The following is a 27033-nucleotide window of genomic DNA, read 5'->3' on the forward strand; positions in this document are numbered from 1 at the left end:
GAATTTGGTTGGTTTTAACTGTAACATAATTCCATAGGCCCAAAAGGAGTATAATTTAAGGATTTGATTAAAAATTACTCTCTCCCAAACAAAACTGGAAACTCTCAAGATAGGCTATCTGTCCTTAGAGATGTTCCTAAGAGAGAAACAACCATAAGCAGAATAACCGTGTAATAATTAGAACCCTTCTCCTTAAAACAATGTACTTGAATATACCAACATTTCTTTATTTTATTTTTATTTTTTTTAGAGAGAGAGAGAACGAGAGACAGACAGGAAGGGAAAGAGATGAGAAGCATCAATTCTTCGTTGCAGCACTTTAGTTGTTCATTGACTGCTTTCTCATATGTGCCTTGACCGAGGGCTCCAGCCAAGCCAATGACCCCTTGCTCAAGCTAGCGACCTTGGGCTCAAGCCAGTGACCTTGGGCTTAAGCCAGAGACCATGTAGTCATGTCTATGATCCCACACTCAAGCTGGCAACCCCGTACTCAAGCCGGGTGAGCCTATGCTCAAGCCAGCAACCTCAGTGTCCTCAGTGTCCACTGGGTCTTCAGTGTCCCAGGTCGACACTCTATCCACTGTGCCACCGCCTGGTCAGGCCCAAAAACATTTCTTAATACAGCTCTTTACAATGTTGCCTCTGGATTCCAGAGAAGCCACAGATTCTCCATGTGGCAATGACTCCTCTTCTTCCTGTCCAGCTCAGAGTTCATTAGTACAGAGAAGGTCACAGGTTTTCAGAGGAATAGTCCTGACTAACTTGAGAAAACACTCTTGGCAATAGTCTGCAGAGAAGCCATCAGAACAATGAGAAAGTCATCTACCATTTTGGTGCAGTGTCTGGAAAGATGTCAAGTGTGATTAGAGGGACATTTTCCTTCTGCAACTGTCTTTGAAAGTGAAGAAGGACCTCATCACAGCCCCAAATTACAGGAGAAAGGTAAAGGCCTCCAAACACCAGGGACATGCAGGTATTCAGAACATCCCTTCTGTAGTAGTACTATCATCCCCTGTCAAGTTCTAAGTAAAAAGCAAAAGTTGTGGTGAGCCACAAATAGACTGCCAGGAGGGAAAAGTGCTTTGTGCTAAATTTTCTAATCCTGATTTTTGCTTCAAAGTCCATCCCAATCTATCACTTTTATCCTGAAGTCTGAAACTGAGATCTGGATTTTGCAGAATCAAAGCATATTTACCCAGCACTTAATCCATTTCTCAGGAAATCAGTGGTTTTACTAAGAATAGAATTCTTTCATGTCCAGAATTTTCCTGGACATTTCTAAGGCCTAAACCAACACACAGAAAAAGCTCAACAAATGCTTGTTGACTGACATATATGAACAAATTAACCCACTTACCCCAGATGGCAAGTATAAAACTGTAGAATTTCTTTATTTTTATTATTATTTACTATTACTATTTTTGGTGGGGAGGAAAGAGATGAAAAGCATCAACTTGTAGTTGCATCGCTTCAGTTGTTCATTGGTTGATTCTCATACGTACCTTGTCTGGGGGCCTCATGCTGAGCCAGTGACCCCTTGCTCAAGACAGCAACCTTGAGTTCAAGCCAGCGACCTTGGGCTTCAAGCCAGTGACCTTGGAATCATGTCAATGATCCCGTGCTCAAGCCAGCAACTCTGCATTCAAGACGTCGAGCTCGCACTCCAGCCTGCAACCTCAGGGTTTCAAACTGGGGCCCTCAGCATCCTGAGTCGATGCTCTATCCACTGCGCCACCACTGGTCAGGCTAGAGTTTCTTTTCAGGAAGACTAAAACACCAAGACATGCCATGCATAAAAGTTCATTTTTTATTCTGTGGACAATATTCCTGAATTTTGACAACAGAAACCCAGGAAAAACAGGAGATTCAGAAAAATGAATTTCACTAGATAGGTTTATTCATTCAACAAATATTTTATGGAGCATTTATTATATGCCAGGCACTGTGCAAAATACTATAGATATATTGGTTAACAAAGAGATACAGTTTTTGCCTTCAGGAAAATATTAGTCCAGTGGGGAACAGTATGGGTCAGAGGTGATAAACCAGTAAGTAAATAAACAAGCTAGTTATAGAGTATACTATGTGTCATGAAGAAAACAAACCAGGGTAACATGAGAGGAGGTAGGGGCAGAGCCACTAGAAAGAGTGGTCAGGGAGGCTTCTGGGAGAAGGGACATTTGAATGACAGGCCAGAGCCAGCCAAGCAAAGATGAGGATGAGTGGGGAAGGAGAGCTTCAAAAGACCTCTCATCATTAAAGGTTCAAGTTCTCTCTCCTCGCATGTCCTGCTCACAGTACCTGGTGCCTATTCTGATTGGCCAGTGCCCATACATGTGATTGTTTAAATGGAAAAACAGCATCTCCTATTAATAAGAATAAGAACTGTACTAGGGCAATTTTCCTTCTCAGTGTATGTGAAGAGAATATAGGGTGAATAATTTTACTGTTCTTTTTTCGTATTATTTTTAGCCAAGTCATGAATTTCTCCAGACGTGCTCGTTTCTCTAAAACCAAAGTCAGATCCCAATCTACGTCTCATCTCTGCCTTCATCCCTTTGCTCTGAGCTCTGGCCTCTCAGCTTTTCCTTTTCCTTGCTCCCTGGGTGTTTATACAGGCTGTTCCTCAGCCTAGAAACCACTTCCCACCCTTTTCTTCCAGATGGCTCTCAACCAGATCAAATCTCCCAGTATGGCCTCTCAGCATCATGTGTGTCCGTCCCTTCTTTGTTGTAGTAATCCCTTTAAAATGTTACCATTTTCTTGTTTAATGTTTTGTAGTCAGCATTTTGAAATTCCTAATAATTTTTCTAACATGGGTTCCATATTTTCATTTTGCACTGGATCCCACAAATAATGCAGCCAGTCCGGGGAAAGAAAGAAAGTGTAGGAACACGTCTGTGATTTGCACTCATTCTGAGACTACTCACTGCTTCTCAGGTCACCATTCCTGAAAACCCAAAGCATGTTTGACTGCCAAGCATCTATCCATTCAAATATTAAACAAATTTTTATTAGGCAATTCAATGTACATGTTAGTCAAGACTACTCTGAAAACCGTTCTGTAAGGAGTGGAGCCTTTCTGAGCAGAGAGCCCTGTCCATGAAGCTGGCCCAATCCCTGCCTTCCTCTCAGAGGTCTTGATGCAATGTCATTTAAAAATGCTTCTGGCTCTTTGATATATGCTGGGATACCGCTCACCCTGGACTTCACCACTCTCAACAGCTGATGTTTCATGGGACCAGACATTCCAGGCATAGATTCCAACCTGAAGACAAGAAATCCTCTTCCCATTAGAACTTCAGTTCTGCCTTGAAATTTCAGTTCTGCTAATGGGACCTGGGCCAAAACAGAAGCTCCATCTTGCAGAAGCACCTTTTAAATCTCCCTAATTTGGGGGCCTTGGTTCTTCTTAGAATGTTGCAAAAGCCTGCCAGATAGTGGCTCTCCAATTTTGGCAGCACTAGCCTGCTGTGTTTAGCCAGAGCTCAACATCGATTCATCAGCAAACGTTTACTCTGAGTGATCACAAACGGACAGTGCTGTTCTACTCACTAGATGTCCCACATGAGCAAACAATAAATAAATGCCACGCAGTGAATTAACTTTACAGGCAAATTATTTATTAGCAAATTGTAATAATACCAATTGGAAGAGGAAGAGCAAAACGGAAAACGATGTTACTCATAAGAATAATATGTTAGGGGAAATGGCAGAGTCAAACACTAAAAATTTTAATATATTTTTGAGCTTTTAAGAAGAAAATGGTAAGTTGCTTATTTGGGTGTATACCTTGGTGTAGTATTTCACAAAGGACAGGCCTGGAGCCACAGCGGTTTGTGAGGTTATGTTAGGTTGTATGCTTACCAGCCGTCTTAGTGTGGGTTCTGTTCAGAGCAGATCCTGGGGTAAAGAGATAGGTCCAGGCTGTTTACGTGGGAGGGGAATGCCAGGAAGAACTATGGGACGTGGGGCAGTGAGCTGGGGAAAGGAGTGAAGCCTCAGAAGGATGTGGAGCCAGCAGGTTACAGCCATGGGCAGCTGGAGTTCTATGCACTGAGGACACCCTAACAGACACAGGACACGCCTCGTAACTTCCCACCGAGCGCTGAGGAGGTGGAGGTATTCAATGCCCTAGCTCCTGCCTTCCCTTGGTAGAGAGGGGCTCCTCAGGATTTTAACCCTTGTGGCTAGACACCCCCTGAGGTAGAAGGATGCAAGAAGTCACAGGTCAGTGCAGGGGACTCTCCAGGTAGCATCTAGAGTGAGCCTCGGGGCTATGAGCAAAGCACTGGGAGAGTCTGCTACAATACCAGTCTTTACCTAGCATCAGATCACATTGCAAGAAAATTATCGTATTTGTAATTCACTGTCCAACGTGAAGGAGAAAGAGGGCCACCTCACCTTTAATACCCACCTAATGCTAACCAACCTCAATCTTTCTTTTCTGGGTGAAACGACATCTAGCCAGAGTTTAGTTATATTGTTTTGTGCACTGCTTATCTTCATAGTTATATCCTATTTATGGCAAGCATATTGGTTTTGTTAATTATGATAATAGAAGGAAAAATAAATATAAGGAAAATTGTTTTGTTTTATAGAAAATGTTAAGTATTTTTCTATGTGGCTCTGGTAAAAGGTGATTCACAATGAGGGAGGTCTGGAAAATACTTTCTTTGTGGGAACCCAGTCTCATCACTGTCACACAAAGTAACTGTCCCATGCATTTTTGCTGCTTAGGAGAAGTATAGAACAAGCAACACTCTGAACCCCTCTCCCTTGGGATGACTGCAGAGGGACTCCTCCTTTTTCCTGTCCTTTCTGGAGAGGATTCGTAGCCCTCTGCCTGCCCAGTCATGGATTAAAAATGAAATTCGTATCTAACAGGTCTAACTTTAGCCACAGGAAATGGGAGTGCTTGGGGGACCCGAATGGTTAGCCATGCTTTGTTTGAGGATGGGCACGTTATCTTTACTGGGCATGTTTTCCCTTTTTGGGAGGGGAGGGAGTGGAGGCTAAGGTTTGGGGTGTGAGCGGGAAGCGAGGTCTGCCAGACCTGTTTCCTGGTCAGCTTTGTGGGAGGCTTCTCCCCTCTGTTGTTACAGTCTTGGCTCTCAACCCTATACTACATGTCATGAGGACCCAGTGATGCCACTCGAATGTATTATAAAAGATATTTTGATGGTGAAAACCACCCAAACAAGGAATTTTTAAAAAACCCTCTATGTTACAAACATATCCATGAAATGTTCCTGTTTAAAAATACAAAACAATAAAACATTCAACTTAGTTTTCTAAAATATATATTTGTTTATTTTCTCTAGCTTGATTACAATGTACACAACTTGTAGAAATCTGTTTTATAGATTTTTATCAGAAGTTACCAGATCAGTCCTGGTCAGTTAGCTCAGTTGATGACAGCATTGGCCCAAAACACCAGGGTTGCAGGTTCAATACTAAGTGGAACAACAAATGACTGCTTCTCTCTCTTTTTCTCTCTCTCTCCCCCTTCCTCTGTCTCTCTAAAGTCAGTCAATCAAAAAAAGAAAGTTACTAGATCACAACTTATCTTATTTCACTCATACCTGATGCATAAGTAATAAAATAGAGCAACAATTAATACTTGGTTGTTATCAATCTTTTTAAGGCCATCGAACTGGCTATGTGACCTTGGGAATTTCAGTTTCCCTCTCTGGATCTCAGTTTTATTATCTGCAAAATAAGGGAGTTAGACCAAATGACCCTTAAAGTTTCCTTTCAATATTGTTTGTGTGTATGATACGTGGCCAGGGAGACTGCTGGGCCAGGGCCAGAGTGGGCAATGAGAATGGCAGAGGCTGAGAAACACTTTCTAGAAGTAAATATGAAATTCCCAATTTACCGCAAAATCCCAGACTAAAATAATCATATTTGTAGGTGATACTTTTGAAACACAAGATTTGTGTTCAGGTTCTAGCATGGCCATGCACAAAGAAAATGACCCACAAATGTGTACTGACAGAATTGACAAAGGCACCTGCCTTGGGTCCCTTTTGAGGATTCAAGGCTAATGTCAGAAAGACCAATGATTAATGAAGAACAGAAAATGCAAGGGATCCAGAGAAAAAAGAAAGAGAGGCAAAAAGGAAAGGGAGAGAGAAAGGGTGAAGAAAAGATAAGCATACATCCACATCCACAGACGTATGTACCTATGTACATCATATGCATACACAGTTGGTTCTTGTTTTTCATGGCAGTTATGGTCTATAAGTCTCCATGAACAATAAGGTAGTGAATACTGAACTATTTGCTCCTAGAAGAAATACAAGATTAAGTTCCTGCAAGCCTCTGGTCACAATGTTTTCATCAACCATTTCAAGACGTGTCTTGTTTTATGTGTTTATTTAATATATATTGTTGATTCATTTAACACTGAACTCATGGCCAACAGCAAGCTAAAAACTTGTGCCTGAAGGAGGCCCATCTAACATCACAGCCTTCTTGTGTTTGGGAGCACTAGACAGCACGGAGCACTACTCTTAAGGGGCATTTTAAACAGTGACATCAACATAAAACCAAACAATGTGGAAAACATGGCACTGAAAAGACCATAAAAAAGACACTTGTTTACAGTATTTGAATTGGAACAAGAAGGCAGAACAAGAGTGTTGCCTGGTTCGACCTCAACTGGGAATGTGCACATCAAGTGACTCAAATTTTTCACTGCTCTATTCATGTCTGTGAATGACTGCAACAGTGCTGTGAGGACAGATTTTGGATCTACAGATAAGTTTTAGTAAGTAGGCAAATATGGAATCTATGACTAATGAGAACTGACAGTGTGTATATGTCAATATTAATAATATTAATATGAATTTGTGTGTATATATAAATACACATATATACTACACATACACACACACGTACAAAAGAAAATAAATGCAGTCCTGGCCAGTGGCTCAGTGGATAGAGTGTTGGTCCAGCATAAGGACGTCCCAGGTTCAATTCCTAGTCAGGGCACACAGAAGAAGCGACCATATGCTTCTTCCCCCCATTCTCTCTCCCCTTTCTCTCCCTCTTCTCCCTCAGCCAGTAGTTCGATTGGTTTGAGTATGGCTCTGGGTGCTGAGTATAGCTCCACTGGAGCACATAGGCCTCAGGTGCTAAAAATAGCTCAGTACTTGAGCTTCAGACCCTGATGGGATTGCCAGGTGGATCCCAATTGGGGCGCATGTCGGAGTCTGCCTCACTATCTCCTCTCCTCTCACCTAAGGAAAAAAAGGGAGGGAAAGAGAGAAAGAGAGAGAAAGAGAGAGAGGGAGGGAGGGAGGGAGGGAGGGAGGAAGGAAGGAAGGAAGGAAGGAAGGAAGGAAGGAAGGAAGGAAGGAAGGAAGGAAGGAAGGAAGGAAGGAAGGGAGAAAGAGCATGAAATGAAGAAATGAGTGTTTCACCCAAGAGCTTTGGGGCTAATGGTGGGGAACAGTAGGCCTTGCACAGAGTAAGAACAGTGAGACTTAAGGAGCTGCTCACAGCCTTTTTAATCTGAGAGGCACAAGGATGCTTTATGCAGAACTGGCTAAGAGGAAGATGAAATGTGGGGTCACTTATCCAAAAATTGAGTTTCAAGACAGCGAGAGAAGAGTGTTACACTAAGCATATGCTCCGTCTGAACAGAGGGAGGACCCTGTGCAACTGCATAGGTCTTAGGTTGGAGGGACTGGCCCTTCCTGCAGGGGAATACAAGTGACCCATCCAGATAAGGTGATTCATACTCAACATCTGTTTGCCCAAAGCTTCAGGTCTCAGCTTAAGGCCCCAGCAGGGTGTTGAGGAAAGCCTCAAACAGCAGCCCAGACCAGGCAATGCTGAGAAAGGCCTGATTTCCTCTCCTTCAGGGCAGACTCAATTGGCCCAAAGAACAGCAAACACCACAAGAATAAGAACACTGACAGGGTGGTTTCTATCTAAAATAAAGAGCAATGCTTGAATTTTTTACTTTTTCCTCACCCAGGGAACCAGAATACAGTGGTTCTGTGTTCTCTCTCTCTCTCTCTCTCTCTCTTACACACACACACACACACACACACACACACACACACACCTTTCCTTGAGTTAAAGATTTCCTGAATTGTCTACAATTCAGAGTTTAGTATCTTAGGCTCCCAAGTGAGTGGTGGGTGTAGGAGTGATGGTGGGGTTGGGGTTAAAACAGCCAGATGACATTTCACACCCACCAGATTGGCAAAATTCAGAAGTGTGACAATAATAAGGGCTGAAACAATGAGGAGTCTCATACAGGGCTGGAGGGAGGTCCTAGGTTAGAGAGCAACCTGGTATCAGCCAGCCAAGCTGAAGATGTATATGCCTCCCTGCCCAGCATTCTACTTCTAGGCAGTTACTCTAGAGCCATTCTTGCACATGGTGGAGACTTGTATATCGATGTTCAGGAATTTCATAGCAGCAAAGGACTGAAATAACAGCCATATCTATTTGTGAATATCAGATAGGCGCCTCCATTGCCACCAGTCAAAATAGACCCATTGCCTTGGCCGGTAGATCAGTTGTATGGAGCATCATCCTGACATGCCAAGGTTGTGGGTTAATACCCAGTCTGGGCACATACAAGAATCAAACAATGAATACATAAATAAATGGAACAACAACATCAATGGTTTTTTCTTTCTCTCTTTCTCCCTTCTCTAAAATCAGTGACCTTTAAAAAATTATTAAAAAAAAAACTGATCCATTACTCCAGCTCCCTCTTTCAGACATACCTGCCCACATCATTTCGTTGCACTCAGACACAAAACACACCAGCTCCAGTACTGCTAGCTCTTGCCTCCTACCTCACTAATGTGTGGATAGCTGCATTTGTTTCCCAATAGGTTCTCTTGATCTAACCAGAATCACAAGCAGACAGGGCCTCCTTGCTTCCAGAACAACAGTTGTCAATTTTTTTTTTAATCTCAGGATCCCTCTATACTTTTAAAAACCATTGAGGGCTTTTGTTGATGTGGGTTATATCAGTATTTGCAGTATTAGAAAGTAAAATCAAGAAATTTATTTTAAAATGTGCCTTTTTTCATTACATTTATAATAGCCTCATATGGTCTCATGCTTTCTTGCCAGATGCCCTGGGAGCAGGTGCTTTCTGGGCTGGAGCCTTCTGGGCAGGAGCCTTCTGGGCTGGAGCCTTCTGGGCAGGAGCCTTCTGGGCTGGAGCCTTCTGGGCAGGAGCCTTCTGGGCTGGAGCCTTCTGGGCTGGAGCCTTCTTGCCTACAGTGGTCACCTTTCTGTGCTGGAATCTCCGCAGCAGCGACTGCAGCTGCACCTTTAGCAGCAGGTGCTTTTTTGGGAGAGCTATCTGGAGAACTGCCTTTTGAAGCTTCCTAACTTAAAGCTTGATTATTCAGTTCCACATTTGCTCTGCCTTCATGATTTTGTAACTATCAAAATCTGTCATCTTGGCGTTCTTTTCTCTGGCTTCAATCTTCTTGGCCCACCTCGTGGCTGCCCATTCTGTACCTCTATCTGCCCTCTGCCAGGCTTGTCACATATACTTATGGCACAAACTTGAGGATGAAGTCAGTGAGCTGCATGCAGCTGAAAAGCATAGCCTGTCTCCTTATTTGAGTGCAAGGTCCATGAAGCAAAGTCCTGTTCTGATCAATACCATCTACAGCTGCAACCAGCTTCCCTGCATGCAGCCCAGAGGAGACAAAGGCCACGTAGCCAACCTCCACGAAGCGCCTAAACACCATGTTGGCGGCATCGGGGAAGAAGGAAGAAGTCTTTCCCAACCTTGTGCATAAAAAATACTCCTTCTTTTAAAAGTAATAGTATATTATTTATTAATCTACCTACCATAGCTTAATGAAAAGTAACTATATGTTCCAAAAACAATCTATAGAGTGAGAAGAGAAACATTGTTTCATACTTCTACAACTCTCTTTTTTAAAACATTTTTTTTTTACAGGGACAGAGAGAGAGTCAGAGAGACAGAGGGATAGACAGGGACAGACAGACAAAAATGGAGAGAGAGATGAGAAGCATCAATCATCGTTTTTTTGTTGCGACACCTTAGTTGTTCATTGATTGCTTTCTCATATGTGCCTTGACCACAGGCCTTCAGCAGACCAAGTAACCCCTTGCTCGAGCCAGTGACCTTGGGTCCAAGCTGGTGAGTTTTTTTTTGCTCAAGCCAGATGAGCCCGCACTCAAGCTAGCGAGCTCGGGGTCTCGAACCTGGGTCCTCCGCATCCCAGTCTGACACTCTATCCACTGCGCCATCGCCTGGTCAGGCTACAACTCTCTTAATGTCTGGCTGCATAGAAAACAGTTGGATTCACATACCTGCTTCTGCAATCAATCTGTGATCGTTTTTTTGGTTGACACTGTATGAAGAAAAATCTGTTTTGTAATTACATAGTTTGTTTCTGAATCTTGGGGACTCCTAGGAATCCTTGATCACACTTTGAGAACCACTGTTTTGAATCATCCTTCTGCCAATAGTTGTCTTTCACACAGACACAGTCATGTTATTTCCCACTTCTTTCAAACTGTCAATGGCTGCCTTTGGCTCATAGAGTTAAATCCAAACTCTGCTCACAAAAGTCTTCCCATCTGGCTAGCCCATTGCCTGTACAAACTCCACTACTACCCTATTTTGTACACTTAGTATTCTGCCTACCACTGGGTACACATGGATACCTGAACCTGTCCTGCTTGTCCATGCCTCTAAGCCTCAGGACTCCTATGCATCTTTTATGATGCAACCCAAAGGTCACCTCCTCTAGGAAGGCTTCTCTGGTTTACCCTTCCCTTAGAGTTTCCTCTTTTTATGTTCTTGATATTTATTTTTTGAGTAGATAATTCAAATGCATGGGATTAAATTCCAAAAGGGTATACCATACAATGATAAACAGACCTCTTTCCCATCCCAGCATCCCTTCCTCCCTCAGGAGATACCACTGTGATCAGTTCATTTTACGTTCTTCCAGAACTGCTCTAGGCAGTAATAAGCAAGTCATTTCTTTCATCCAGATGGCAGCATACTATATGCACTGCTATACACTCGCTCAACACTAGACCTTGGACTGGCTTCCACCCCATCAAATAAAAATTGGCCTTATTTTTCAATAGTTGCAAGTCACATTTTAAAAATGTACCATAATTTATTTATCTAGTTCCCTACTGATTGGCCATGTATCTGGTTTCCAATCTTGCTTCAGCAAATATCCTTCTACATAAACCAGTCTACATATGTGAAAGGCTGCAATATCCAAGAATGGAACTGTTGGGCCAAAGGGAATGCATATTTGTAATTTTGATGAACATTGCCAAATTGTTCTTCATAAAGCCCATTCTAATTTATTCTAGTGGCCTTGTTACCCTCGCCAAACTGTCATCCACCTTTTTAATCTCTGCCAATACGGTAAGTGAAAAATAATACCTTGGTCAAGTTTAAATCAGTATTTTGCTAATAAGATCAATCTCTAGAGTTGCACTGTCTAGTATAGTAGCTACAGGGTACATGTGGCTGTTTAGATTTAAACAGCCTCCGTAGGAGACAGTGCAGATATAAAATATTACCATCACCATAAAAAGCTCTACTGGATGGCACTACTCTAGACCTGCGCTATTCAGGGGCTACTGCGAGCCACGTGTGGGTACTGAGCACTCAAACTCAGGGGTGCTCTAAGTATATAACACACACTGGATTTTGAAGATGGTATGAACACAAAAGTATTTATACTGATCACATGTTGAAATGCTAATATTTGATGTACTAGGTTAAATAAATCATTAAAATTAATTTCATCTATTTCTACCTCTTTTAATGTGATTATGAGAAAGTTAAAATGACATCTATGGCATGTACTCTATTTCTGGGACAACACTGCTTCAGAGGGCACAGTGTTCTGTGGTTGAGACCTAGATTTTAGTGTGTTTTTTTTTATACAGCAATATGTGTAGCTACTGTTGCTACACAGGAAAATAGCTTCCCTGGACTCTCTTTTCCCTTCTCGCCCTTCCCTGTGCTAAGCAGACGGGGTGGGCAACAAAAGGAGAAAGGGTGGCGATGATCTTGATGATGAAATACCAGCCCTGAAGTAAACCAGTTCACTTCCCACCTGGGCGGCCACAGGCAGGAACCAGGGCACTGCTGACCCCAAGCAGGGACTGATTTCCTAGCTGCTGTTAAACAATGCACCAGAGAACAAAGTGCCTTCAAAACTAAGAATAGAAGAAGGGCTCCAGATAAGATTTCCAGGATTGTGCATGAACAAATCCCTCCCTTGCTTCAACCCCGAGCCAGTCGCCCTTATACCCTTGGCTTGACCTGGCCCCTAGGCTTGACAAATGTCCCTGTCTCAGCCCAACCACTCTGCATTCTCAGCAGTCTGTACACACAGCTCTGGCTGAGGGCTGAGGGACAGTAGGAAGGGAAGACCTGGAGGAAGAGATGATGCTGGCTTTGCCCTAAAGGGACCCACTGCCCCATGGTCTACAGTTGAGACTTGCCATATGTCTGTGTTATCCATGTCTTTGGTTACGAAGACCGAAAAAACAGTGTTGCAATGTGATCCATAAAACTGATAGGTCAGAATGGACATTTTTTTAACCAGGTACTGAGAGAATGCAACCTAACTGTATCTGAAAATAAGTCATCTGCTTGAAGGAAAACATTAATTTTATTATTATTATTATTATTATTATTATTATTAGAAGCAGCAGCTGTGTGCCTTTGGGCAAGTGAACTGACCTCTGTAGGTCTCATTTTTATCATCTATGAAGTAAAGGGGCTGTATTATATGAGTTTTCCTATCTCATCCAGTCCAAAAGCTCTGTCACCCTACATACGTGCAAAGGAGATACCATCAACACCTTCATCCTCATTCTCTCATTTAGCTAAAAAAACACTCATTGTGCAATTACTATGAGTCAGACCCTACCCTGACACTGGCATATAAATACAGAAAAACATCTCTTTTATTGGCTGAAGTTTTTAAGAGAGAGAAGGAAAGAAAAGGGGGATGGGATGGAATAAATAATTAGAGCAGAGTTCTTCATCTGGGACCATAGGCCTGCACAGAAGAGAACATTCAAAAATGTATGTCCTCAAGAAAGCAGAGGGCCAGTGATATAGAGAAACTATGATAGGCTATGTACCATGCTCAAGTCCTCATATATGGTGGTTGCTTGAAGAGTTAGCACCCAAGACAGTGAACAAGTTGTACATGGGACTAACTAAACTCATGATAGATCTGAACTTGAGCCTCTTTGCTGCAATGCCTACCTCTTTCCCCCACATCAGGGTTGATCATTGTGCATGGCTTCTCCCACCTCTGTGTTCTCACAGACTCTCCCCTTCCTCATGTCAGAAGAGTATAAGCATTAAACAGGCCAACATAATATTGCACTCCTCTGACCTGAGATGACTATACCTGCTTTCAACAGGGAAGTGGGGGGGGATGGTAGCATAAAATGAGATAACCTATATGATGTACTCATCACTAGTCAGCAATCCAGAGGTACAAGCAGATATTCATCACATATTCATTTAGAACCTAATACACGCCAGGCTTGGGGTTAGACGTTAGCATCTTTCATTATTTATTGGTTACTATATGTATCTCCCCCCAACATGGAAGAGTGTTCCACATAGTAGACCCTCAATAAATGTAGGTTGAGGGAGTAAGTAGGAATAACCTCTGTGGTAGATTAATTTATTCTTTACCAAACTTTTATGCCCCCTCTCAAGCTCCATGGTTTGAGGGTTGCTCTGGCCAATGGAATATGGGTGGAAGGGACAATGTACCAATCTTGAACCTAAACCTTAAGCAATACTGTGTGTTTCTGCTTGCTCTTCTGGGACCTTCTGAGCTAGCTCCCCAGGAAAAGAATATATACAGGGTTAGCTAATGGACCCAGTGGGGCAGAATACCCCAGCCAACCTGCACATCTTTGGGCATAAGTATAAATGCTTGCTATTGTTTGCCACTGAGTTTGGGGTACTTGTTACTCAGCAAAAACTGGCTGAGACAGTCCTTTACCCACATCCAGAGATTTCAGGCAAAGTGGTTTCTCTTTTCCTTAAGGTGGCTTGTGAGACAGCAATTGGGTCATTTTATGGCTCTGTCTATTCCATTTTCTCTGGGCAGGTGTGTGCCATTCAAAGAAGACAGGAGAAGCTTGAGGCCCATATTTTGGTAATCTTGGTGGCTAGCCTAGAGTCAAGTACAAAGCTGGTTCTCAGCAGCGCTTGATAAAGGAAAGGGTGGGCGGACTGTTCATTCTGGTGGGATGAGCACTGTGAAAATAACCAGCAGGCAGCAACCTGGGCCTCAGATGCTCAAAGCCACTGCTTTCACAGTCCCCAAAGTGTGGAAAGTGGACGTGCTGGTGACACAATATCATTTCAGACCATATACTGTAGACCTGGACACATTATAACACATTACAGTGCTTAATGATTTTAGGACTACTGCTGCTTAAGATGAGCCCCAGTTTAAACAAACAAACATACAAAAACAAGTAGAGAATTAAAAAAAAAACAGTAAGTAAAAAATAACAGTACAAGCGGTGTGTGGATATGGAAAACACAACTGCAGTTTATGAAACGCTGACCCATGTCAAGTCTCATTTTCCTACACATTACAATCATAATCACAGCTAGAATTTTTTGAGCACTGACAAAGTGTATTGTTTTAAAGGTTTCACAGATATTTTATACACTCCTCATAGTATCTGTGGCAGATGCTATCAACATTTCCATTTTGTAGGTAAAGTAACTGAGGCCCAGAGAAGTAAGGAACTTGCCCAAGGCCAAGTGGTAGTGAGAATTAGATCTCAGCTTCAACTTCCAGGATCAGGTTCTTAACAACCATGTCTCTATTGGGAACTTGGTGCCCAGGGAAGTTTGTCATTGCCCAAAGCTAACCACAAAACCTAGAACTTGAATCCCAAACTCCTGACTCCCAGCCCAGTGCTCCAGGAGAAGCTGAAAGAGCAAAGGCTGGACCCCAGGGCTGCTTCCTGAGCTCTTCTCAAGAGACCCGCCCTCCCTGGTCAGCATCGGGAACTGGCTTCTCTCAGTGACATCCACATAGTCTATATTTAGGTCCTGAAGTCACCCATTGTTTCTGTCCCAATGGACACTCAGGGTCACCATCCTGACCTAGCCCTCTCCGAGTCATACCTCTCAGTGTTCCATCAAGACAGACCTTTTAGGATCTGGTTTGAATCAACTTCCCCTTCCATGGCTCCCACTTGGTGTTCGGGCAAGCTGTGAAAATATGTCTGGGATCGGCAATTTAAAATGAAGTATTGACCTTCTGTGGAATATGCCGTTTCCTTCCCTCCACAAAATCAAACCATCTTTATCACAGGATATAAGATGTTTCAGAGTCCTGTTGTTGCTAAGCCCTTTCACACTAAGGATTCATATTTCTGATAGCTACCAACATGCATTATGGTCAATAAGGCCTGGGACATGGATCGTACTTGCTGAGCACTGACTCTGTGCTAAGTGCTGTCAGGAGTCATTTTATTTATTTCTCACAATATTTATTATTCCCATTTAAAGAGGAGAAAACAGATTCGGAGAGGTTTGGTAACATGCATTGGACTGCATGGTTAGTAAGAGGTAAAGCTGGGACTCAAATCTGTATCTCTGTAATTCTCAAACCCAATGCTTTTAACCATTACACTCTATCATTTTTCTATGGGTACAGAACGACCTTGGCCAAATCTCAGAGGATGAATTTATGAGTCCTGTAAAGGGCTTCTCCCCTTCCTCTCTTACCCTCCATACCCAGCCCAATTCCTCCGGATCCTTTCTTTGGAGATTCTCAGAGCCAAGAAATAAAAATTCATTTAATAATATTTCACAAGCAGAATAAAGGTCAGTAGCCAGCAATTACATGTTGAGTTCCAGTTGATATCTTTGAGAAATGTGTACTTAAAAGCACTCATTAAATCATTTGACTTTGAAATAGGAAAAATATGAGAACTACTTTTTATTTTTTGGACAAGATATTTATATACCTAAGATTCATATCAGAGCTAAAATGAGTTTAGAGACATCACTGTTTGATAGCTGGAGAAACTGAGTCCAGAGAAGGCAGTGACTTGTCATAGATGCCTCTTATGTAAGCGTTCATTGAACTATGACAAACATCCACCTAAACAGGCTGATCTGTCAAAGGATTTGAAAGCAAAGTGTCACCAAAGATCTTGCATATGACAGAAGTGGGAAGGGCCCCATCATTAAAATAATCACGCAGTACCAATGACTAAGAATGTCATTTCTGAATCCATTCTGCTGGAATTTGAAATCTGATCTACTAACCAGCTAGATAACCTTGGAAATATTTAATTATCTTCTCTAAGCCTCAGTTTTACCATATGCAAAATGGTGATAATACTATTAGCCAATCCTCACAGCACTAAGAATTTTATGAGCTAATGAGAATAAGGTGTGTAGTAACATGAAAACATCTAATAATTGTTAGCTATTATTATACTATTTTCTATTAATATTTTATTAACTATCACTGAAATGTAGTAAATCATTTTAAATGTTGTTAATTTCCATATATGAAAGACTCAAAAGTTATTTTTTACCAGGTGAACAAATAGCTAGGTGAGTGAGATGGGAAAGGAGAAAGATAATGAAACCACCTAAATCACATGGAAAGATTAAAAATGTATGTCTATAATGGTCAGGTACAAAATTCAGTCTCAGAAATATAATTCTGATGAGAGGAATAGAAAAAGCAATGGGCATTTCCTTTAGAAAATATGTTTGGCTTATACAAAGCTTTAACACTACCCACAAACAAATAAAAGAGACAGAGAGAGTAGGCTTCAGTGCTCCTAAACAGCCCATAGTAATAGGACATTTTCAGCCTCTCCTTCCAAAATAATCCACGCCAGGCATCAACATTCTGAATGAGAACACCAGTGAGTCTGAGTATATCCCCTGGTATTATTTGACTTCATCTTCTCAATGATGAATACATTCAAAACACCAGGATTACTTTAAGGAAACCTACAAAAAAGTTATTCCAAGCATAATGAACTTCCAAAACTGAGTTCAGCCATCTTCCAATCCAAAGAAGAGATCTTAGAAATCCTGCAGATACATCCTTTTCCACCCTCTTTTTCTTCCCATTAACTGAAAACAGGTCTCTTATAAAACTTAATACACTAGCACCATGGAGCAAAGTGTGAAAAGACCCACCTCCCCTTGCTCTCCTCCAATCACAGATGCTAAAGGACACACTGACAGTGAGGCATGCCGCTTAACTCACTATCTCCACCAAGCACAACCATCTGTGGTCTTAAACACAACCACACAGCTCTTTTCTGATTCATACTAAAATGAGGCAGAAGTCAGCCTCCATCATCCCAGGTATTTTTAACAGCAGCTTCCTGCTCAGTTTCTTGGGAGGGAAAAAGACAGCTGCGTCCTCCCACACCTCAGCTCTTGGTGCCACTCAACCAGGCTTGGATGAGAGATGGGAGCTGGTCCAGCCCCAGCTCAACCGCAGGGAGCTTACCTGAGCACGGACAAAGAAGCAACACCACACCATGGGGCGCTCCGGCCTCATCCACCCGGGAGTCCCCCGCCCCTAACAGTGGCGGAGCCCTGTGGACGGGATACTCTGAGCCGAGTAGAGCATGGTTTCCCTGAAGGAACTCCTCCCCCCCAACTTGGGCTGTATGACAGGAAGTGACAGGGGCCATCAGTTACAAGTGTCAGGAGCTGAGAACCACACCAGCCAAGGGCTCCGGCGGTTTCTTGTGCCTGCTGCTGCCACCGCTGCTGCGGCTCTCTCAAAGCACCCCGCCTTTTGGCACTCAAAGGCACACCTGAAATTCAGTTTCTGGCTGACAACCCAGTCTGTAAGAAATAAACAATGCTCGCGGCGTCCCCACCTAGAGCTATGCTGTGCACTGTAGCAGCTCTGAAGGGCTTGCTGCTAGGACAGCCTACCTCAGATATAGAACTTCGCACACCAAACGAAGGGGTGAAATGAAGGGAAAAGGAACATTTGGGGACAGTTCGGGGTATTCAAAGAGGAATCTATATACTTGAACTTTACCCAAGAGTCAGAGTCCCTGTCCGGTTACGAGCCCACTCTGAGTCCCAATTGCATAGCAACTCAATGAATGAGACTGGTGGTGAGGACCACACCCACCTGTTTCTTTTTGTCTTAGGCAAATCTTCTCTTCAGAGCTTCTTCAAAATAGCTGCTTCTGGAAACCTCCCTTTCAGCTTTTGACATGGATAACAAGAGGCCTTGCTGCTCTTCTAGAGTTATGGAAGGAACTCCTGGCTGACATTTCCCATTTTATGAACTGAGGATCTCACAAGACTGAACACCTTGGCCCAGTCCCCTGCCTTTCACAAACCCAGACTTGCTGGGTGAGAAAGAGGGTCTCACAGTGAACTCCAGGTTTCAGATGAAAACTATGCCCTGTGCAACCTCGCCCCACAAACAAATCAACACCCTCACCCTTCCTGCATGGTGGCGGTGGGCTCAAAGCCAAGGAGACATAGTTCCCGTGTAGTTTTCAATGATTTACTTTTAGTTTTCAGCTCCCTAATGGGGTAGTATTTGATTGGCAAAAATCTTTCTAGTTTCAACTTCAGGCTACAAAGGCACAGATTTTTAAAGAGCCTTTGCCTGTCTCAGCCCTGAGTCAAGTGGGAAGCCCAGCAGAGAGAGAGGGTTGATGTGAACAAGATTCAATCCAAGACTCAACTTCAGAGCTTAATAGAAAGCAGGTCTCCCTACTGTCTTAGGCCAGTGGCTGGCCCGAACACAGGGCCTCTGAAGAGTGCCTTCGGCCCTGTCCACACACCGCTGCACGGGGCTCTAGTAGGACAAAGATGAACTGCTGATGACCGAGGACAAAGTAAATGCTGCCAGGAACTTGCAAAAGTGTTGAGGGGGCCATGAAATAACCTGGCAAATGCATCTTTTATAGGGACAAAGTCTGGGAAGGCTTTTCAGAGCAAGAGACACACGGGCAGAATTCTGTGAGTGCTCTAGGCAGAAGAACTGACAAAAACAGCAGCAGCAATATCCAGAACCACAGGGCACTCCTGAAGAAAAGCAAATGCTTTGAAAGCATTGCTCTGACACTTTGGGTTTTGCTTCAAGGAGCATGGGGTGGGCGTGGGGGTCCCATCTGTTTGGAGAAAGAAGGAAGTGAAATCACTGTGAAAAGATTCAGGCCTTTCAGGCAAGCATCTGGGTTACATCAAGGCTTATATGTGGTGCCTGCCAGGTCTGGCACCCAGGAAACACTCAGTTCCATGTGCAAATCAAACAGCAGTGTCCACAAAAGATGGGTTTCAGCTCAGCCTTGGGCTCACAGAGCAAGGTGGCTGGCAGGGGAGGGGGAGCAGAGTAGGGGAGGCATTCCTAAAAAGGCCTCTCAGCCTAGTATCCTGTACAGAAAGGCTCCTGAATTTGCACAGGCCTATAAACAACCTGATTTAGCCAGCGTTGGTGGCAGCTCTGCTAATGAGTAACATCAATCCCCTGAGGAACAATGGAGGTTCCCACAAGCCCAGCTGCTCCTTTTCTGGAGAATTTTCGAACAAGCTACTACGCAGAGCCCCAGCAGCCAAGGCCACGGTCACCCCAGTGAGCATCCAAAAGAAATCTAAGATAACCAGGGCACACTAGAGTTGATTTCCTTTCAGGGGGTGGGGGTTGGCAGGGTGGCACATTCACATGAACTAATCCTAGAATGATTAAGCCTTACTTCCGCTGCTGACTGTGAACGAGAATGGAGAACCGAAACCTGTAGGCTGTAGCACTTCGTGGAAGAGGTGAAACTTGCGCGGGCTCTGGGGCAGGTAGCAGTGGAGGGGGGCGGAAGGAAGGGAGGACCAGCAGACGCCCTGACAGGGGACCGGGGCAGCCTGCAGAAAGGAAGGAAAGAATAGGGCATGGCCACTTCCTTCGATGCCTCTACTTTAACCAGAGACAAGAACTCCAATAATGAAATCGGTCCACGCAGAAGGCACCTCGGAGGAGCATCTCAATAATAAGAGGCTCCTGCCCTGCAGGGTTCAAGTCCATTTCGAGCTTTATAATGAGAGTCTATAAAGGGACAGTAATGTGGGTTTCTGTGTGGCATCTAGGACAACTCCAAGTAGTCAAACACATTTTTCTATTGATTTCTAAATGTTAACAGTAACATAGTATCATTTTAATACCTTCAAAGCACACGGTGTACAAAAAGTAAAAATGGAGTCTTCCCAAAGAAGACTCCCCACTTTTCTCCCCACTCCAGTCCCATTTGCCAAAGTAGAATTTAACACCCATGTTAAAACCTGAAGTAGGCCCTGGCCGGTTGGCTCAGTGGTAGAGCGTCAGCCTGGCGTGCAGGAGTCCCGGGTTCGATTCCCGGCCAGGGCACACAGGAGAAGCGCCCATCTGCTTCTCCACTCCCCCCCCTTCCTCTCTGTCTCTCTCTTCCCCTCCTGCAGCCGAGGCTCCATTGGAGCAAAAAGATGGCCCAGGCGCTGGGGATGGCTCCTTGGCCTCTGCCTCAGGCGCTAGAGTGGCTCTGGTCGTGACAGAGCGACTCCCCGGATGGGCAGAGCATTGCCCCCTGGTGGGCGTGCTGGGTGGATCCTGGTCAGGCGCATGCAGGAGTCTGTCTGACTGCCTCCCCATTTCCAGCTTCAGAAAAAACAAACAAACAAACAAACAAAAAACAAAACCTGAAGTCAATAAGGGAATCAAAAGCCCAAACGCTTTCAGGGCTGGGGTGAGACACGTGACTGAAAGGGGCAGGTGGCACTGACCACGTCTGCCTCAGTCAGTTCCAGCTTATTGGGGTCCCCAGTGATTATTGGCCCTGGGATGCCAGATATTATAGTTTTATTAAACAAGGTGGAAATTCTAGGTTTTATATAAAATCTCTCAATTTTTAAATGCTGGCAACTAATTCCTCATTTTTCAAATACTGTACCGGCCACATAACACACAGTCGACCTGAAGGCCACCAGTTTGGAACCTCTGGTGGCAATCCTTCCAGACATTTTGTTCTAAACACACATAACTTGCTGGGTATAATAACATTGTTTCTTTCAAAAGTAGAATGATAACATTATTCTACCTCTTCTTTTTTGTCACTTAACATCCAGGGCATCTTTCCACATCGTGTACTTTTAGACCCATAGTGCAGAGCACCTCATGGTATAGAAGAACTTTACTGAATTCATTAGCTCCTGTGAACACTAAGGAAAGATGCACTTGAAATGTCACCTCTCGGTTACTTTCTTCTTACCTCTGCCAACGATGAGAACATAACCCATGACGAAAGTGCACCTGCGAGCAGATATTAAAACATTCTAAAGCCACAATTACTGAAACCATAAACGGTGACTGCAGACCTTTGATGTTTTAATATGAGAACTTACCATGAATTTTTCATTTGATCTTTACAACTGTCCTGAGGTAGGTCATACTCTCATCTCTACTGCAAAGATTTTTAAAAACTGAGACTCACACTGGAGGTGTGAGCATGACCAACAGATCCTGGAGGTGGTGGGGTCAGGAGTGGAGCCTGGGTGAGCTGACTTCAGAGCTCCTGCTACATGCACACAGCCCCCGAAGCAGACAGCCAGAAACCTGCCCAGGGATACTGCAAACTTTGCCATATAGCAAATGTTGGACCACAAACCACTGGTGGAGAGAAAGATCACTAACAAATGGGACAATACATTTCTTGAGAAAAAAAAGTGCCTCATGTTAAGGCCTACCTCACACTCATCCAAGATAAATTCTACATGGACTAAAGTGAAATAGTTAAAAAAAAAAAAAAAGTATGTGTGTGTGTGTGTGTGTACAGGGGGTCTTCAGGTTATGACAGTCTCAACATACTATGTTTCAAGTTTACAATGCTCATTCCCATAGAAACTTTAAAAAATTGAGACATGAGCCTGACCTGTGGTGGCGCAGTGGATAAAGCGTCGACCTGAAATGCTGAGGTCGCCAGTTTGAAACCCTGGGCTTGCCTGGTCAAGGCACATATGGGAGTTGATGCTTCCAGCTCCTCCCCCCTTCTCTCTCTCTGTCTCTCTCTCCTCTGTCTCTCTCCTTTCTAAAAAAAAAATGAATAAAGTAAAAAAAAAAATTGAGACATGAGACATGAGTGTTTCAGCTTATGCCGCTAGCATCATACTTATAGACTACGTGAGCAAACTAGTTTGGTTGCACACAGCAGAAGAATACACAATATCTTTTTTCTGTAGTTCAGTTGTGTCTTTATGTTCTACATTATGATTTTACAACTGTGTCAGGATAGGTAAGTGACTTAGGCTAGGATGTGTTTTGACACACCAAAATTCGGGTTATGTCACTGTCGTAGGAATAGAACTGTGTCATAACCCGAGGACCCCGTGTGTGTGTGTGTGTGTGTGTGTGTGTGTGTGTGTGTGTGTGTATGCAGTGTATATGTGTGCATGTATGTATACGTACATGTATATAATGTATATATAAACAATAAAATTCTGGGGACCTAGGTCCTCAAAGTATAATTTTTTCTTTAAGTGTAAGTATGTGGAGTGGACTCACCATATATTTATAGATGGGAAACTGACTGTAAGGTGCCTATAATACGAAAACAGTCCCTGTCCTCCCACATCTGGTTATACAACCATATAGGTGACGACCTCTTACTAGATTCTAAAAGGTCTGAAGCCAAATGGAGACATAGTTAAGACATGGCCACATGCTCACCAAGTCTGTGTTGCTATTTTATACACCTAAAGACATTTTTTAAAATGTTTATTTACTGATTTTAGCGAGAGAGGAAGGGGGAGAGAGAGAGAGAGTAGGTTTATTTACTGACTTTAGCTAAAGAGGAAAGGAGGGAGGAAGAGAGGGAGAGAGACAGGAACATCGATCTGTTCCTATATGTGCCCCAACCAGGGATTGAACCAGCAACCTATGCGCTTTGGGACAATGCTCTACCAACCAAGCTATCTGGCCTGGGCTGAGGACATTTTTTAATTGAGAAATTTCTAGCAATTTTCTCACCAAAAATATGATACAGAACATATTTCATCAGGGTTGCGATAAGTTCATTTACATAAAACAAAATGATGAGATTTCAGTATAATTAGTTCTTCATTAAAAGTTAGTGACCTAGGGATCTTGATAACATTATACGAAATGAAATAAGTAAATCATAAAAAACCAGGAACTGCATTATTCCATACGTAGGTGGGACATAAAAGTGAAACTAAGAGACATTGATAAGAGTGTGGTGGTTACAGGGGGGGGGGAAGGGAGAGGGAAAGGGGGAGGGAGAGGGGCACAAAGAAAACTAGATAGAAGGTGACAGCAGACAATCTGACTTTGGGTGATGGGTATGCAACATAATTGAAAGACAAGATAACCTGGACTTGTTATCTTTGAATATATGTATCCTGATTTATTGATGTCACCCCATTAAAAAAAAAAAAAAAAAGTTAGTGACCTAGCCCTGGCCGGTTGGCTCAGTGGTAGAGCGTTGGCCTGGCGTGCAGAAGTCCCGGGTTTGATTCCCGGCCAGGGCACACAAGAGAAGCGCCCATCTGCTTCTCCACCCCTCCCCCTCTCCTTCCTCTCTGTCTCTCTCTTCCCCTCCCGCAGCAAGGCTCCATTGGAGCAAAGATGGCCCAGGCGCTGGGGATGGCTCCTTGGCCTCTGCCCCAGGCACTAGAGTGGCTCTGGTCGCAATAGAGCGACGCCCCGGAGGGGCAGAGCATCACCCCCTGGTGGTCAGAGCGTCGCCCCTGGTGGGCGTACCGGGTGGATCTCGGTCGGGCGCATGCGGGAGTCTGTCTGACTGTCTCTCCCCGTGTCCAGCTTCAGAAAAAAAAAAAAAAGGAAAAAAAAAAAGTTAGTGACCTAAGACTTAATGTAAGACCTGAAACCATAAAACTCCTAGAAGAAAACATAGATGGTAAGCTCCTAATATAGGTCTTGAGGATGATTTTAAAAAAAAAAAAAATCTGACATCAAAAGCAAAAGCAATAAAAGCAAAAATAAATCAGTGGGACTACATCAAACTAAAAAGCTTCTGCACAGCAAAGGAAAACATAACAAAATGAAAAGATAATCTACTGAATGGGAGAAAATAAATTGAAATCATGTATCTGATAAGGAGTTACTAATACAATTCAATAGCAAAAATCCACAATCTAATTTAAAAATGGGCAGAAGATCTAAACATTGTACCAAGGAAGACATATAGATGGCCAACCATGTATATGAAAAAAAAACGCTCAACATCATTAGTTATTAAAAATGCAAATGAAAACCACAATGAGATACCACCTCATACCTTTTAGACTGGCTATTATCAAAGAGACAAGAAATAACAACTATTGGTGAGGATGTGGAGAAAAGAGAACCCTTGGTTACTGTTGGTAGGGATGTAAATTGGAAAACAGTATAAAGATCCCTTAAAAAATTAAAAATAAACTACCATATAATCCAGCAATTCCATTTCTGAGTATCCGAAGAGAATGAAAACACTAATTCAAAAAGATAAATTCACTCCTATGTTCATTGTAGCATTATTTATAATAGCCAAGATATGGAAACTACTTCAGTGTCCATCAATGGATAAGTGGATAAAGAAATTGAATTTGCGCCTGACCAGGCGGTGGCGCAGTGGATAGAGCGTCGGACTGGGATGCAGAGGACCCAGGTTCGAGACCCGAGGTTGCCAACTTGTGCGCAGGCTCATCTGGTTGGAACAAAGACTCACCACCTTGGACCCAAGGTCGCTGGCTCGAGCAAGGGGTTACTCAGTCTGCTGTAGCTCCACGGTCAAGGCACATATGAGAAAGCATTCAATGAACAACTAAAGTGTCGCAATGCGCAACGCAAAACTAATGATTGATGCTTCTCATCTCTCCGTTCCTCTCTGTCTGTCCTGTCTATCCCTCTCACTGACTCTCTCTCTGTCTCTGTAAAATAAATAAATAAAAAAAAAAAAAAGAAATTGTACTTAAAAAAAAAAAAAAAAGAAATTGAATTTGCAACATGGATTGATCTGGAGGATTTTATGTTAGGTGAAATAAGTAAGACAGAGAAAGATAAATACCGTATGATCTCACTTATATGTAGAATTTAAACCAAACTCATAGATACAGAGAACAGATTGGTAGTTTCAAGAGGTAGAGGTCGTCGAGGGTAGGGAAAATGGGTGAACTGAGGTTTCTTTTTAGTTCAAATAAATTAAATATATATATTTTTAAGTTGGGTGACTAATGGTGATATTTTCCATTTAAATTTTATTCTGGTTCCTCAATATCTTTCCTATTTTTACTCAAGAAGCCATAGATTTCACAAAAGCTCAGAGTTGGCTGGGAATTTCAGAGTCCTTGACCATATTCGGTGCCTTAAATTTTAAAATAACTCCACAAACTGAGCTGAACAATGGGTAGTAAAACAATCTCATTAAAATGGATTTACAACAGTGCCCAATCAAAACAGTACATATATTGCATATTGATTTAACTAACGTTTCAACATCAGAAAAGCATTATTACATTGGTCTCAGGTTTCTGAGATTGTTCTCGAATTCAGGTAAGACTAAAAAAACAAAAATGTATGCTATGGTAGAGAAGAGAGGTACAGCAATACTCTTTGCTGTTACTAGGTTGGCAGAAAGCAATAATGCACAGCAAATCAGTGAGAAATAAAAAGAACTTCAAAGTATTTAGAGCCTGGACGTTTACAGTGGTCAAACTTATTGAATGTTTTTATATCTACTCCTCAGTACTAGGAGTGTGGTTAATCCAATAAAAATTTGAGCAACTACTGTGACCCCCAACTCGAACCATAAACAAATGGGAAGGGGTCCAGATCACAGTCAGTTGGACATGAGGTGGGTTAACTCAAGAGACCATTTGAAAATGTCGATGGCCTTCTAGAGCAGTGTTTTTCAACCAGTGTGCCGTGAGACATGGTCAGGTATGCCGTGGGGAAATTAAACATGGGTCCTCAAACTATGGCCCGCGTGCCGGTTATGGACCGCGGAGGCTATTTATCCGGCCTGCCGCCAGCTGCCTCCATCCGAACATAAACATTCCCCTCACAATCCCTCCAGCTATCAGCAACAGGAAGAGTGGAGGCACAGGGAACGCTCACTGACCAATAACCTTCTAGGATTCATCCTGACCCCTAGCAATGAACCAATAGTAGGCCGCCTCTCATCCACACCCAGAAAGGTCCCCACTCGGGCTGCCACGCACTTGTCATTGTGTGGCCTGTCATTGTGTGGCCGTGGCGAGTAGTTGAAGCTGCTTCTCCTCCCCATGGTCCCAATTTCTAATCCTGGTCAGGACTGGAGGTAAATGTTGCCACCACTGGATGAAGCCTCAGCCTCAGCTGGTTATGTCTATCCTGATGGTGTATATAGATATTTGACCTTTTTCTTTTTAAAAGAGGCCCCCGCAGAGGGTGATATACAATGCATCACAATGCATCACAATGTTATCTAACTTTAAAGCTAAAATTTGCTGATCTTCCTTTGGACAGTTTTTGGTTATCTGTTGCCAAGGAGTTCCCTATTCTGGCCAACAAAGCTATTTTGACATTGCTTCCATTTTCAACCACTTATCTATGTGAGCTGAGCTTCTCAAGCTTGACTGCAATAAAAACTAAAAACAGAGAGAGATTGAGAACTGTTGAGGAAGAGCTTCGTGTGTGTCTTTCTACCATTCCTGCCAGGATATCCCTTTTGTGTTCATCGAAACAGGCCCAGGTTTTACACTAAGTGAGTATAAATACATTTAGAAACTATATTATTAACTATATGTATAATATGTACTGTGTTAGAGTGTCATTTTGTGTCATTTTGGTAGGTGGTGTACCCCAGGATTTTGTAAATGTAAAAAATGTGCCGCAGCTCAAAAAAGGTTGAAAATCACTGTTCTAGAGCCCTGCTTAATATACCAGCTCAATAAGATTACAAACTGATGAGAAGAATGTGGGAGCAGTCCTGGCTGCCCAAGGT

General features: G+C 43.0%; 1 protein-coding gene and 1 pseudogene across 3 annotated transcripts in view; both read right to left on the reverse strand.

Moving 5' to 3' along the window:
* Positions 1-27033, reverse strand: part of ARHGEF3 (Rho guanine nucleotide exchange factor 3) — a 381307-nt gene that overhangs the window by 186938 nt on the left and 167336 nt on the right. Inside the window, exon 1 of one of the 3 annotated variants that reach the window (XM_066246136.1) lies at positions 17547-17686. The exons of the other annotated variants lie outside the window; for them this stretch is intronic. Within the exon in view, the coding sequence (XP_066102233.1) occupies positions 17547-17597 (51 nt within the window). The 5' untranslated portion in view covers positions 17598-17686. Of the gene's footprint in view, positions 1-17546; positions 17687-27033 lie in introns of those variants that run through there. 3 annotated transcript variants of the gene reach the window in all.
* Positions 9092-9740, reverse strand: LOC136314334 (large ribosomal subunit protein eL14-like; annotated as a pseudogene).

The sequence above is a fragment of the Saccopteryx bilineata genome, chromosome 10 (genome assembly GCF_036850765.1).
Source record: "Saccopteryx bilineata isolate mSacBil1 chromosome 10, mSacBil1_pri_phased_curated, whole genome shotgun sequence".
In the NCBI taxonomy this organism is placed as follows: Eukaryota; Metazoa; Chordata; class Mammalia; order Chiroptera; family Emballonuridae; genus Saccopteryx; species Saccopteryx bilineata.